The 13,198-nt window shown below is 53.4% G+C and overlaps 1 protein-coding gene across 1 annotated transcript in view; it reads right to left on the bottom strand.

The window, feature by feature from the left end:
- The window catches only part of CERK (ceramide kinase), a 57,232-nt gene continuing 44,034 nt past the window's right edge, over nucleotides 1–13,198 (bottom strand). Inside the window, exons 7-13 of the mRNA XM_058568131.1 lie at nucleotides 11,290–11,364; nucleotides 10,064–10,216; nucleotides 7,595–7,700; nucleotides 5,990–6,066; nucleotides 5,015–5,220; nucleotides 3,934–4,142; nucleotides 1–2,068 (exon numbers count right to left, since the gene is read on the bottom strand). Of these exons, the coding sequence (XP_058424114.1) occupies nucleotides 1,996–2,068; nucleotides 3,934–4,142; nucleotides 5,015–5,220; nucleotides 5,990–6,066; nucleotides 7,595–7,700; nucleotides 10,064–10,216; nucleotides 11,290–11,364 (899 nt within the window). The 3' untranslated portion in view covers nucleotides 1–1,995. The remainder of the gene's footprint in view (nucleotides 2,069–3,933; nucleotides 4,143–5,014; nucleotides 5,221–5,989; nucleotides 6,067–7,594; nucleotides 7,701–10,063; nucleotides 10,217–11,289; nucleotides 11,365–13,198) is intronic.

Here is a 13,198-nt window from a genome sequence, read left to right as displayed (position 1 = left end):
TCTCGTGTTCGTGGAGACGGGAAGCTCATGTGGGAATGTCTGCACGGTGCTTCTGCCTTGTGCGCAGATGATCAAGGGGCTCTCGGCGTGTTCACAGTCACACAGTCCCCCAAGAGCAGTTCCAGGGTCTGCAGTGTTGAGTGGCAGCACGCAGTCAGTAAATGTGGCCAAAGCCGGCCGGGCACCACGTGGTGTGGCTGGGTGTCTCGTTGAACGTAAAATGCTTACTCTCAGGTCTGGACCATTTTTCTAAAATTGGCAGTGGATTGTAGGGCAGACCAGTGTCTTGGGAACATTTACCAGGGACGGTAAAGACTGAAGGTTTCTGGGGAGACCTCGTGAAGTAGTTCAATTCCACAGAGCAGTGTCGGGCGGCCGCCGCGGAGCCCCTGAGCCCCGCGGGAGCAGCCCCTGCCCCGCACGGAGCGCCCACTTGTGCGCCTTTGGTTTCTTCTCAGCCGGGAGCGAACATAACAACGGCCACAGCCAGCGTCCCTTTACTTCTGGATACCCAGACTTTTCACCCACCACCCATCAATAAACCATTCGCCTTGCACAACTACGTTAACAACGTGGTCTATTTAAACAACCACCGCTAAAGCTGCCCTTTTGTCTGACCTGGGTGGGACTGAATGATGAAATAGGAAATTTCCTGTATACTTCAAAATAGAAATCGCTGCAGGTGAAGTCTAAAAATAGATGGTGTCTGTGAAATGCTAAAGTGACTAACTGAACCTCCGTGAAGTACAATCCACTCCGACGGCATCTGCCAACAGGGTGCAGCGTTGCCTCTTGTAACAGGCTCACCTGCTCATATTTCAGACAGAGCTACTTTAGATACAGCTTGCCTGTACATAAGCGTGGCTACGAAGAACACGCGGCCGCAGCTCAGCTGGGGAACACAGACGGGGCGCCCAGGGACGGGGAGAGCGCCCTCGGGGAGTCCCTAGCCCTGCAGCCGCAGCAGGAAGCCCACCAAACACAGACGAAGAAGCCATTTATACTACTGGGGGCTGCAAAGGACAAAACTGTCAACAAATATATAGACATAAGGGTGAGGATAAGAAAAGAACACACCTGGACCATGTGTGCAGACTCGGGGCCCCACCAGAGTAACCCCCTGCTCCTGGGCCGCGCTCTGCCCCCACTGGCTTAAAGTTAACGCAGGCCAGCTTCCTTTGTTTCCCCCAAAGCCAGCCCTGCTGTCCCCTTTGTGTCGATGTAAAGCTTCGGTATTCTCAATTTAAAACAGTCAGACCCTGGCCGGGCTCTGCGAGCTGCGCGTTCCCAAGCTCGGGGCCGGTTCGTGCTCCCGGCTGGATTGTCTTAGCAATGCTGCCACGATGAGAGCAAGAAGGGCAATTTTAAAGATAAAGCGTTGTTACTTTTAGTAATTAATTCTCACTAAATGGTCCACTCTTGAAGCGTCGCTTAAAGCACGACTAGACTGCAGATGCACGAGATGGACAGGGTCCCATAATAATGTCCTAGTCATCAATTCAGACACAGGGAAAATGAAGGCAAAGAGAATGAATGAGTACTTTCCAAAACTCGATCACAAACTCCCACAGAGTAAGCCTTGCAGAGCAGCTCAGAGGGACCGGGAGATCCCTCATGTCCAGATGGTGTGAGCTCGACGGAAAGCACTTCTGTTGTCTCTAAAATTACTGCACTAGAGCCACTAAGGGGCCGCTTTAATCTGCGCTGTCAGCATCGTTACACTCTAAGAAGCCAGCAGCCCAAATCAACAAGTGCCATTTGCTGAGAATAAGTCACGTGAAACGCAACCCAAAGATTCACATAGAACTGAAAATGCCAAATATGTTCACAAAATTGGTGACAAAAGGTATTTCTTCTGAAATCAAGATTTAACTATCAAAAGTAAATTTCTAAATTTAAATGTATATATCAACATAATTGGTCTGCAGTAATCTTCTTAAATAATTGTCACACTTCCCAAGCACGGCAAGAAGGCGGGCGGTGGGTGACGGCGTCTCAGCTGTGTGATTCTTGCTGAGGATTCTCTTCAATTCCTCGTGCAAAGAGCTGAACCAGCTGGCAGTGAACCCTGCAGAGACAAAGGGCCACATGTGAACCCTCGTGTCCCCCTGCCTCTCGGGCCCACAGCTGGTCAAGGGCGGAGGGGGGTTCTCCTTCGCCATGGCCAGTGGGTCTCGTGGTACCTGTCTTTGGGTCCAACCCTGCAGTGACAGGGCGGGGGCGCAGAGTGATTTCCTTACGGGCCTGAGACCCACTCTGTAAAGGGCACCAGGGATCAGCAGACCTGGTTCTGACTCCAGCACCCCACTCCCTAGCAGGGTGACAGGTCCACAGGTCTCCACTCTCCCTACCTGGGTCTCCCCATCAGGACCGAGCTTACAGGGCCACCAGGAGGGTTCCACACAGGAAACCCTGCAGGAAATGTCTAGTCACGGAAAACAAGTGGGCCGCACACTGGCCAGGGCCCCGGGGTCTGAGGAGCGGGCCGAGGTCCCCTGGAGGTCCCTGCCTTCCACAACAAGCCCCAGGATGTAAGTGGAGAAGCTCGGTGGTCAGTGTGGGCTCTCGGGTCCCTGGCAGTGCCACCTACCCAATTTATTAATGATATCACAGCCTCCTCAGAGATGTTTAGTCACAAAAACCCCTTAATTAAGTGACTCGCTGTTCACTCGCTGGCACGGTAATATTTATGAAGATATGTAGGATATATTTCACAAAAGAATGCCTTTGCTAACTTTCAAAGTATCCTATTTCTTTAGTAAATTCATAAGCCAGTGTTAAAAAGAATTCCATTTCCTTAACTTGTACGAGTCTACAGAAGCCAAATCCCCGCGTGTGCGAGTAGCCTGGTGGGCTTTCCCGTGACGTCTGTGGACGTGAGCTGGGCAGTCACTGCCACACTGACCGCATCCTGGCTGCAAGACCAGGGGGCACGCGGACATGGGGCTCTGAGATCTGAGGACTGCCCTCTCCCGGAGCTCTGTTTGGACCCTGATGGTCGAGCTGGTTGGTGGGAAAGCCGTTTACAGCGGGGAGTTAGAAACAGTGATCATGTTATCTTAAATGCCGTGACGTGTAACATCGAAGGGTGCACCCATCACCCCTCTTTCCATGTAGTGGGAGTGGGGGCCTCCCGTGTCCTCCACACTCGCATCATCAGTGAGCCTCCGGTTTGGTTTCCTTAAAGTAGACCAAGTCCTAACAATATTTGCAAACAGTACAGATCCTTCCAGAACTTTACGGTTCTCCCCCAATCTCATATATGTTTTACGCCCACAGTTCATTTAATACCTTTTTTTAAAAACAACTTCTTTTACGGGGTCTTTCCATAGGGAAAAACACTTTCTTTGCACTCATGTTTCATCTGGTTATGTCATATACATTATTCGATTACAGATTTCTAATCCCAAATACAATGGGCCCCAACAGGTACGGGAGACCCACTTCTCAGACTCCACCAGCCGGAGGAGGGGCGGGGGGCTGCCCCCAGGGAGGCCGAGAGCCCCAGCCCTGACTTGGCGCCAGCACTGAGGCTGAAGGCCGGGCAGCAGGCTGGGCTCCTGAGGCCGGAGCGCCTCCTGGTGGACTCAGTGAACCCAGGCCTTAGAAAGCACCCATGAAGGCGGGTTTGTCTGTTTAATTAGTTAGGAAAAGAGAGAGAATGCCAGGGCAAAAGACCAATTCCAGTGCTGGGGCGGGCAGGGCGTAGAAGAGAAAAATAATAAAACTGAGGGGTTTCCAAAACCTGTGAAAATTATCAACATCCTTGCATCTCTCCAAAATTAGGACAATGTATCTCATTGGGCATTTACAACGGACGCTTACATTTTAGGTTATAAGTTGTAAGATGCTCAAAGCCGCTGGGAGCACCAAGTGGCACCTGTACGCTGAGGCACACTGCGGGACGCTGTGACCGGGGGCCACCTCGCTCACCTGACCTCGATGGCAGAGCTGCTCAGAATCTCCCCATCACAGTTCCAGGAGCTGCTGGACACGGTGCAGCAGCACAGGGGGTGGTCGCTGCAGATCTGCCCAAACCTCGTCTTGCCCCTCTCCCTGAGCTCGCGGTCCTCGTCCTCTGCGTGCCTCGACGTAAACTGGAATCTCTTGACTCGATAAACTTCCACAAAAGTGAAGTCAAACTACCGAGAGACAGCGAAAGGGGAAATGATGTTCTTAAAGTTACTGTGTTGGGGAAGGGACAGCCCGTCTGTCTCGGGCAAGTCCTCGTCCTCCGAGCACACTCGGCCCCTCCTCGAGGATGTGGCCACTGGGGCCGTGCCTCTGAGCTGCTCTCTCCAGCTCACAGATAACAAGGAGAGGAAGAGAAATCCAACACCTGCCTTCCCAGGCCCTTGTCCAAACACTGAACACTTGGAAATCCTAGCTCATCCCCAGTGAGGAAGGAAGGCTTCTTAAAGAAGTCTGGGAGCTCCTTGGCAGAGACATGTGGAATTCTTTATTACCTTTTAACAAGCACTGCTTAAAAATCTGCATAAGACATTACTGGACTAGATCTTAAATACAATTTAATTTAAAAAACTACAATTTACTGAAGTCAGAGATGGACCACCAGGTCCAGTTCCCTCGACATTGTTAGACCTGGGGTCTTCCCCTGTATTAACAACAAGGACGCCAGTGACCACAGAAAGGTTTGCTGGAAGGGTCTGACCAGCACCCACTTCTAGGAGCCTGAAGATTTTATTGTAAGCGACCTGCAAGGGCAACATAAAATCTTACCGTGTCCCTCTGTCCTGTTTTTAAATAGGAAATGACAGGAAGACACAGGAAAACACTCACACCTCCTAGTTTCTGTGCTCAAAGATTTTATATTTTTAAATGAGATTCTACAAGGAGTAACTGTGACTAAGTTTAAAATGGGTGAAATGCAAACCAAAAAATCTGTCCTTCTTTCCCTTGACTTCAGTAATGTAATCCTACAATCTACAAGGCAGGATTGCCTGGGAAGAAACTGCTTGCTGCCACAGACCCTACGGAAGAGCATTCCACCCACCTGGTCATAATGGTTGGTGTGCCTGAGGAGAAATCTCAGAAAGTTGAACCTGGAGCATTTCCGGATGAGGATGAGGTCAGAAGACCCGTCTCCCAAGTGGGCAGCCGGGGAGAGGCCCCTGGGGCTCCGGTGACAAGCACAGGACATGTTTGCAGCATTGATGGCCAGGAACTTCCCGCAGATGACTTTCCACTCCTCCACCTCCTCTGAAGCAGAAAGGAGTGTTGCAGACGTTACACTAAATATGAGGCGGGGGGGTGGGGGGCAGAGGACAGCGTCCTCAGATGAGAAGGGACAGGATCGTCCCTACAAATTCTCCATGCAGTCGACGCCTTATCACCAACACAAAGAAAACCATGCCGACTTCTGTGCCCAGAGGGTCACCTCCCAAAAGGCAGAGCCGTCTCCCTGGTCCTCACCTGGGGACTTTTGGATAATGACTTAGAACCGCACTCACCAAATCTGGCCCATCTGATTTTGTGTGGCCTGTGAGCTAAGAACGATTTTCACATTTTTAAACGATTGGAAAAAATCAAAAGAAGAATAATATTTTGTGACATGAAAATTATCTGAAACTCAAATTTCGATGTCCATAAATAAAGTTTTGGGAACACAGGTGGTCCCATTCCTTTCCAAGTGGCTGGCAAAGCCTGAAGACTTTATTATAAGCCCTTAACAGAAACACTTGCTGACCCTCATTCTAGAGCATTCTAGAGGAGAGGAGCCTGGCTGGCGCTACGACAGTTATTCAGAGGAAGACAGCAAACGTGGGCGCTTCCGTGAAATCTAGTCTTCCCAAAAGTCTAGCACATGGCAACCATCTGCTGCTGCCTGGAGCTAAGCAGAAAAGGAGATGACACGAAGGGCAGCACAGAGCCAGGAGCGTCGGCGGGGAGAAGGCAGTGTGCCGCATGCTTCCAGAACTGAACTGCTCACACACGCACCTCTGATGGCAGCCTGTTCCTGGGACCTTACCCGTGCTCTCTAGACCACACAAGGGCCTCTTCTGCTCTTCTTCCAGCCGCTGCTTGCTCTGCCTACAGACGGAGCATCTGGAAGACAGGAACGGCATCAGCTCTCCTTTAATATGTGGATTTAACAACGAAATACATGTGCTTGGCACACGTTTCTAGAAGTCTTTCAATTCTTGTCGTATAATAAAAAGTTCCATTTCAAAGCCTTAACTAAAAATATTTCTTTTGCATATTAATTTGAATTCTCAAAATTAGACCTACTTTTAAAAATTACACATCAACATATCCTCTAAAATTTGTAAACATTATAAAAAGCAGAAAGCACCCTACAAGGCCCTTGTGTTGGCTCGCTGGGAGGGGCCCAGGAAGGTGCACATCCCCTGGGGAATCCTAGGCTGAGAGTTCACTCCCTTTCAGATGACAGATAATATACTGGTTCTCTGTGCCAGCCAATAGCGAGCAAGTAAATAACTCCAAACAGTTAACTCGGAACTCAGTCGTGAGTCTGGAAGGTATCTGCGTCTTGGACACCGCTGGACTTGCCTGTCAAACAGGACCAGTATTTCCGCTGGTGAAATGAGCTCATCCACAACTGAGTTCAGCGATGCGATGAGAAAAATCACGTCTGCCTCTAACTATTCGATTTCATGGTCTCAAATGCTTCACTTTACGGAGGAAAGGACTGAGGAGGGAAGGATCAGGGACAAGACAGTGGAGAGACACTCTGCTGTCACTAACGGGCCACAGGGCCGCAGGATGACCAGTTTTAAGATTTATTTCAGGTTCTGCTTTAAGCTGGTCACACACTATGGAATGTACTGGGGGGCATTAGGTGGAAAAGGCATTGCTGCTTGTCATCATGTGTCCACACGGTCACAGAGACCGTGATGCCAGATCAGCGCCCGGACTTGGGGGAGAGGCCGCCAGCTCTCTCAGCTGTCGCTGACTTTCAACCTCCCCTCCCCTGGGGGCCGCCGCCTCCTCTCGGTCCCCCGCACCTGCCAGCTGTCCTGTACCCTCTCCCCGGGGGCTGGGGGCTGGGCTTGCCCTTCCTAACTTCGGGGCGGGCCCCCCCTTGGAGCGTGGGATAAAATGGGCCAAGCTCTCCCCTGGGGTGGGGACGGAGGCTCCAGTGCCTCTTCTGCTGAGAACACCCGTCTGTCCAGTCCGGCTCAGCCTGTGGTCCCCGTGGTGGCCGGCACAGAGCTGTCAGTACAGTGGTTGTGTCTCTCATCGCTGCATGCATTTGTCACCCGGCAGACCCCCAAAGGGGGCAAGGGAGCCCCCAAGGGAGCAGGCCACGTGATGACAGCCCTCCCTCAGAGGACAATGTGGACTCGACCCAACTCGAGGCCTCCCCTTGTGTCCCATCCGTGGCACAGGGACCCGTCACAGGAAGCGTAAGGCAAGACACCCTCTCCCTGGGGTGTGTGTGACCCCAAAAGTGCTACACTCACCTCCGCCACCACCGGGCACAGTGAATCCAGTCTCCCATCTGCATTTGGCAGATACTGTGCCTTCACCCTCACAACAGGAGCAAAACCCACAGTCCTGCCTACGTCAGGTCGATCACAACAGAAACCAAGGAGGTAGGAAGTGTGCTTACCCTGCACGGCAGGGCTTCCTGTCGCGTGGAGACCCCACGGTGTGCCGGGCCGGGAGGAAACACACGGTCCCTTCATAGCAGTGATGTGAGAAGAAGGTCTTCAACCCTGAGAACAGAGCGCCACGGAGAGAAAACATCCACAAGTGTCACTCCTTGGTTATGACACTGTGACCATTAGCCTCTGAAGCACCAGTGAGAGCAGATCAAGACGCCTTGTGACACTGAGCGTCTGTAGGAGACACAGGCACGGACCCCCATCAGGCTGCACTCCTGCCGCCACCGGAGGGGAGCTGCAGGCACCCCACTGCCAGCGCATCCAAGACCCCGTTTGACAGGAGCAGTAGGGATCCGGCCACGCTGGGCGCCTGGTCACCAGGGCTGCTTTCCACACTGGCAAAGTGGGCGTCTTTGCCACCAGTGACCCCACATGACCTCGCCAACGTGACCTGTGTATTCTAACGTGATTCTGCCTGTGGGTCACTGGGGGGCTGGCGCCTTGTTGAGCCTCTGACACCCGCATGACTTTGAAAGAGGCACATTTCAGTCTCTACTCCTGTAAGACTGTCGGTGTTGCCCCTGCAGCCCCCACGTTTGGGCCCCCCGAGGTCGTCCACAACTTTGGTATCTTGGAAGAACTCCGGACAAGGCCAGGGCAACACTGCCACCAAGAGACCATGGCGGCCCCTCTGGCAAACTGTGGTGTGCTGTCCATGCACTACCTGTGCCACGCCAGTTCGCCAAGGCTAGGGACAAAGCCACCCTGAGCTGCCTGGCCTTCCTCACCCCTGCCCCAACATGCCTGGCGTGAATCTGACCAGCTGTCCGGAGAAGGCCGCCCAGCAGGACACAGGGGAGTGGGGCCTGAGGGCCCTAGGCCACAGCGGGACCATTCGGTGCCCTGTGAGTCTAACGGTGACACCACTCCTGGTGTCACACGCTGGGCTGGTGCTGGCAGTGGTTCTGGCAGGACGGTGAGGCCACAGTACCCCCTACGCTGAGACCTCCCTCCCTCAACATGGTGCCCAGGCCCCACTCCGTCACCTGTCATCACCACAGGGTGACGAGCATTCCACCCAGTGTGCATGGCCCACTGGTGGGCCCCGCCCGCCATGGGTCACACTCCCACAGCCTCGGCTAGTTGACACAGCCTGTCCTTGAGCCCACAGACCTGGACCTGCCCGCCCTCCTCTGCCAGCACCTGGCGTGCAGCAAGGCATCCGCGACACGCTCAGTAACCACCTGTCCTGTCAAGAAACAGCTCCCCAGTCGCCCCCTGGCATCCACCTTCCTCCTGCCCCTCTTGCCCCCGTGGGTGGCTCTGGCCTCTCTCTGCTCCTCTCCACCGGGAGGGGGACAACCCGCCAACTCGATTCCTCGCTGAAGTGAAGGGGCCACAGCCAGGCTCCCACGGGGTGAGGGGAGGAGTGGCTGCTCCATCTCCCAGCTCCCACCTCCAGGGCGGCCTCTCCCCGGTACCAGCGTCCCCATCCCTGTCTGTCCTTGGACGGGCCCACCTGCCTGTCCTGCTTGCCCTAAAGTGTCTCCTTTACATCACCTGCCACACTGCCTCTAGGACACTGCCCACCTCCAAGTGTTCACTCAGCAACTACACCCAAATCCCACCCTCCTGAGACCACCTCACATCACCGAAGACGGGGAACACGGCTGCCTTCCGAGCTCTCGTCCCAGCGGGGGTGACCGGCTACAGGCCATGTGCTGAGGTGTGGGAAGGAGCGCGCGGTGGCCCTGAGACGGCACTGCCCAGGGGCCCGACAACAGGGCATCGGGAAATGGCACCAGTCGGTCACTGAAACACCTGTGGTTTTTCTAAGTTCCTCATTATTCCTTTTCCTAATTAAGGTTTCAATAAATACATGAACTTGCCACATTTTATGTTTTAATCTTAAAGCCACACTGTAGATCTTTTTACTGTGGAAAGCTCACCAAGTTACTATTCCTTTCTCTCCCAAGAAAAAGGTTTGGATTTTACTATTTGACATTTTTCAATTAAATTTAATACAGATTTACCCAAAAGCAAACTATAAAGCGCAGTGACCAGATAGATGACATTCATTAAATACAGCCAAGGAATTCATCCGAAGGACAAGAGTGCCAAACTTTAACTTCTACGTCCTTTCAAGCTCCTTTCTCGCACTTAAAAGCAGAAAATGCAGGTGACGGTGCCTGTACCTGAGATGTGAGGACTGTCACTTGTTTGTGTGATCTGGAGCCAACTCCCACTTCTGCTGAGTTCCGGCTCTGAGCGGGTCAGAGGGGCCTGGCCCGATGCGGACGCCAGTGGTTCTCAGGCGACCCGGGATCCTGCCAGACTCGCGCCCCTGGGCAGCGACAGGGACGCCAGGTCGGTGGCTTCTGTCAGTAAACGGGCGCCCATTTCACGGGCGCCGTGCAGACCGCCCCGGACGACGCGTGTGGGAGCACTGCGCTGGTGAGCGCCCTCTGAGTTACCTGAGAAGTCGTATCTGGCGAGGCCCATCCACCGCTTCTTCTCGCTGTCCTTGATGATGTCCCCGTAGAAGCCGTAGCCCAGCAGCGACACGAAGTAGCGCAGCAGCGTGCTGTTGTGGTGCACGGAGGACACGTCCATGGACAGCGAGTCCCCTGCGGAGAGGAGTGGGGAATGGGGGCCTGCCGCTCCGCCCCCCTCCACGCTAACCCGCACCCCCGGCCCCTGCACCGCGCCCCGGCACCGCGCCCCGCCCTGGCACAGCGCCCCGGCACCGCGCCCCCGACACTGCGCCCCCGACACCCTGCCTCCTACACTGCGCCTGGCGCACGTGAAGGAGTCACTTAATTACAACGTAAAACCCGCAGAAGGCGGTCAGTGGTCTGTTCTCTGGGGGCACTGGGTCTCCTGTTCTTGATTCTAATGACACAATTTGACTCAAATTTCCAAGACAGGCTTGGAAAGCTGTCCTGTGGGGACAGAACAAGAATGTCCCAGGAAGCTTGTTAAATGTCACTAACTGAAAGGAAGGTGGGTCTGACAACGAAGAAAAGCGCATGGCATTTTAAAATACAAAAGCATAACATTTCTGTGACTTTGGTAACACACGAGTAGCACTGTCATCAGGGACGGAACAGGAGAGGGAGCCCGTGACTGTTGTGCAGCCGCCTGGACAGATGGGAGCAGCTTCGGCAGCCACTCCTGTCTCCCTGACCTGGAGACTAGCAGCGAGGTCACCGGTGTCCTGCTCTTGGGGCCCCGCGTTCCGGAGGAGCAGGGGGAGAGTGGACAGGACATGGAAGGAGCACCGCAGGCAGCCATGGACTCTGGCCTGGGCAGGCTGTTCTGACAGGGTGACAGGGCAGAGCCCTGACAGAAATGACAGCAGAGGGCAGGGCACCAGACGAGCAAGGGATGCTTCCAGGACAGAGGGGCAGCCTGGCCAGCGCACAGGGACGCCAAGGAGAGCCAGCCAGGTCACGGGGTGCCTGGGCGCCCCTCAAGACTCTGGACAGGGCGCACTGAGGGTCCAGAGCAGGGGTTTATGTTTTTGAAGTGTCCCTCTGATGGCCGTGGGAAGACGAGTGGGACAGGAGGCGGCAGACACGGAGTCCTGCTGGCAGAGGGACAGCGAGAACGGGGCCACCTCGTGTTCTCAAGAGGCTAACATGCCGAGCGCTGTGCACGGAGCCTCCTACAGCCCACGACCGCCAGGAAAGGGACCTACCCACGATGATGTGCAAGGCTGACGTTTCCACATCGTTCGTGCCGACCGTCGAATAACACACACAATCTGTTGACCCTACAAAGGGAAAAAGAAGGTCCTTGACGTCATTACAATGATTTAAAGCTGCAGCAGGTCTCCTGTTGAGTGAGGGGTCTACTCTTCCCTTTCTCCACGGCCGTGGAGTACATAAGGAAAAAGCACAATTTACCTACAAAATGAATACTGGAAATATTGAGACTGATTCACCAAAAATATTGAGATCACCCTGGCAATAGCATCCACCGGCTCCTGAGCCCCCCAGAAGTGCCTGCAGCAGTGGCTCAGCGCTCTGCACGGCGTGTCCCCCCACAGCTGCTACAAAGACGGTGGCGGCAAAGGGAATCTGCACAGAGGCGTCGCCAGTGGGAGAGGGTAGGCAGAGCCAGGACAGAAAAGCACCACGTTTCACAGACACACTTCAGCTTCCCAGTGTGCACGGTCAGAGGACCGGAGCCCTGGCCCTTCCCTGGGCCCTGGGGCATGGCAGCCACCAGCCCAGATGTGAGGGGCCAGGCTGGTCCTGCTCTGACCCCCACTGGGCACGGCGAGCACACACCTGATGGCAGCCAGCGGTCAACCTCCTCCTGCCCGAGGGCGTGGCTGTAAACTGGGGTGACCTCAATTGACCTCAGAGTACCCAGCTAGCACTGGGTCCCTGGGCATGGCAATGAGGCTGCTACTGGTCCTCCCTAAGTCCGTCCTGGTTCTAACTGGGTTACAATCCAGGTCAGTGTTCTCAACCTGAGTGGGCAGAGACTCTCCCAAGGTGCTTATTTATGAAGAGACTCCTGAACCCCATCCCCTGAGATTCTGACTCAGTAGGTCTGGGAAGGGGCTGAGCAATCTGAATTTTAACAGATCTGCTGAACAGTTGAAAAACTCTTGTCTACAATTCCCAAGAATAAACGCAGTGACAGTATCTAGAATTGCACAGTTTTGCCCAGACACACCCCCGGCACAGACCGAGGTCCATCCGGAAATAACCAGCGAGTTAACAAGCACAGAAGCTGGGGCCCCCCACAGGGTCCAGATGCTCTGCCCTCAGGCCCTGGAACAACCCACAAGTCTCTCGTCCTAATTGTCATCCAACGAACCTGAAAGTTCATGGTTCTAAACAGCCAGGTGAGCCCGCAACCCCGCTCGCTGTCTCCTAGAGTAACAGTCTGCACAGTTGGGGATCAGAGTGGAGGGCTCGTAATTAGTTAATCTTAGCTGACATATGACTTCTGATGGTTGGTAACTTATATAAACACACACTCATATATTTCCAATATGTGTATTTTTCTTTTTTGTTAATCTTTTTTTTTGTTTTTGTTTTTTTGGTGAGGAAGATAGCCCTGAGCTAACATCTGTTGCCAATCCTCCTCTTTTTTGCTGAGGAAGACTGGCCCTGGGCTAACATCCGTGCCCGTCTTCCTCTGCTTTATATGCGGCACGTCTGCTGCAGCATAGCTTGATAAGTGGTGCGTGGGTCCGTGCCCGGGATCCAAACCTGCAAACCCCAGGCCACTGAAGCAGAGCATGCAAACCCAACCACTACCCCACCTGGCTGGCCCATTTTTTTGTTAATCTTAACCTAAAGACTTGAGTGACAGCTCATTCCAAAAATGAGCCAAAAAGTAAAAAATTTTTAAATGAACATTTAAGACCACAGGAGTGACTAAGTCTTAAAACGTAATTAACAGTATCTAAGAAAAACTCTGTGGTTTCAGACTATCTCCCACACCCTCATCTTTATAATTAAGGGTAACTGAATAACAAGTATAAACATTTCTGAGAGAACAAACTCCAAAAGAACTGTTTCATTAATTTGAACCATGCCCAGAGGTAGAGTCCTTCATATCCCTAGAACTTTCCAGAATTTCCATGG

Source organism: Diceros bicornis, chromosome 25 (genome assembly GCF_020826845.1).
Source record: "Diceros bicornis minor isolate mBicDic1 chromosome 25, mDicBic1.mat.cur, whole genome shotgun sequence".
Taxonomy (NCBI): domain Eukaryota; kingdom Metazoa; phylum Chordata; class Mammalia; order Perissodactyla; family Rhinocerotidae; genus Diceros; species Diceros bicornis.
This window is presented reverse-complemented; position numbering and strand designations above follow the sequence as displayed.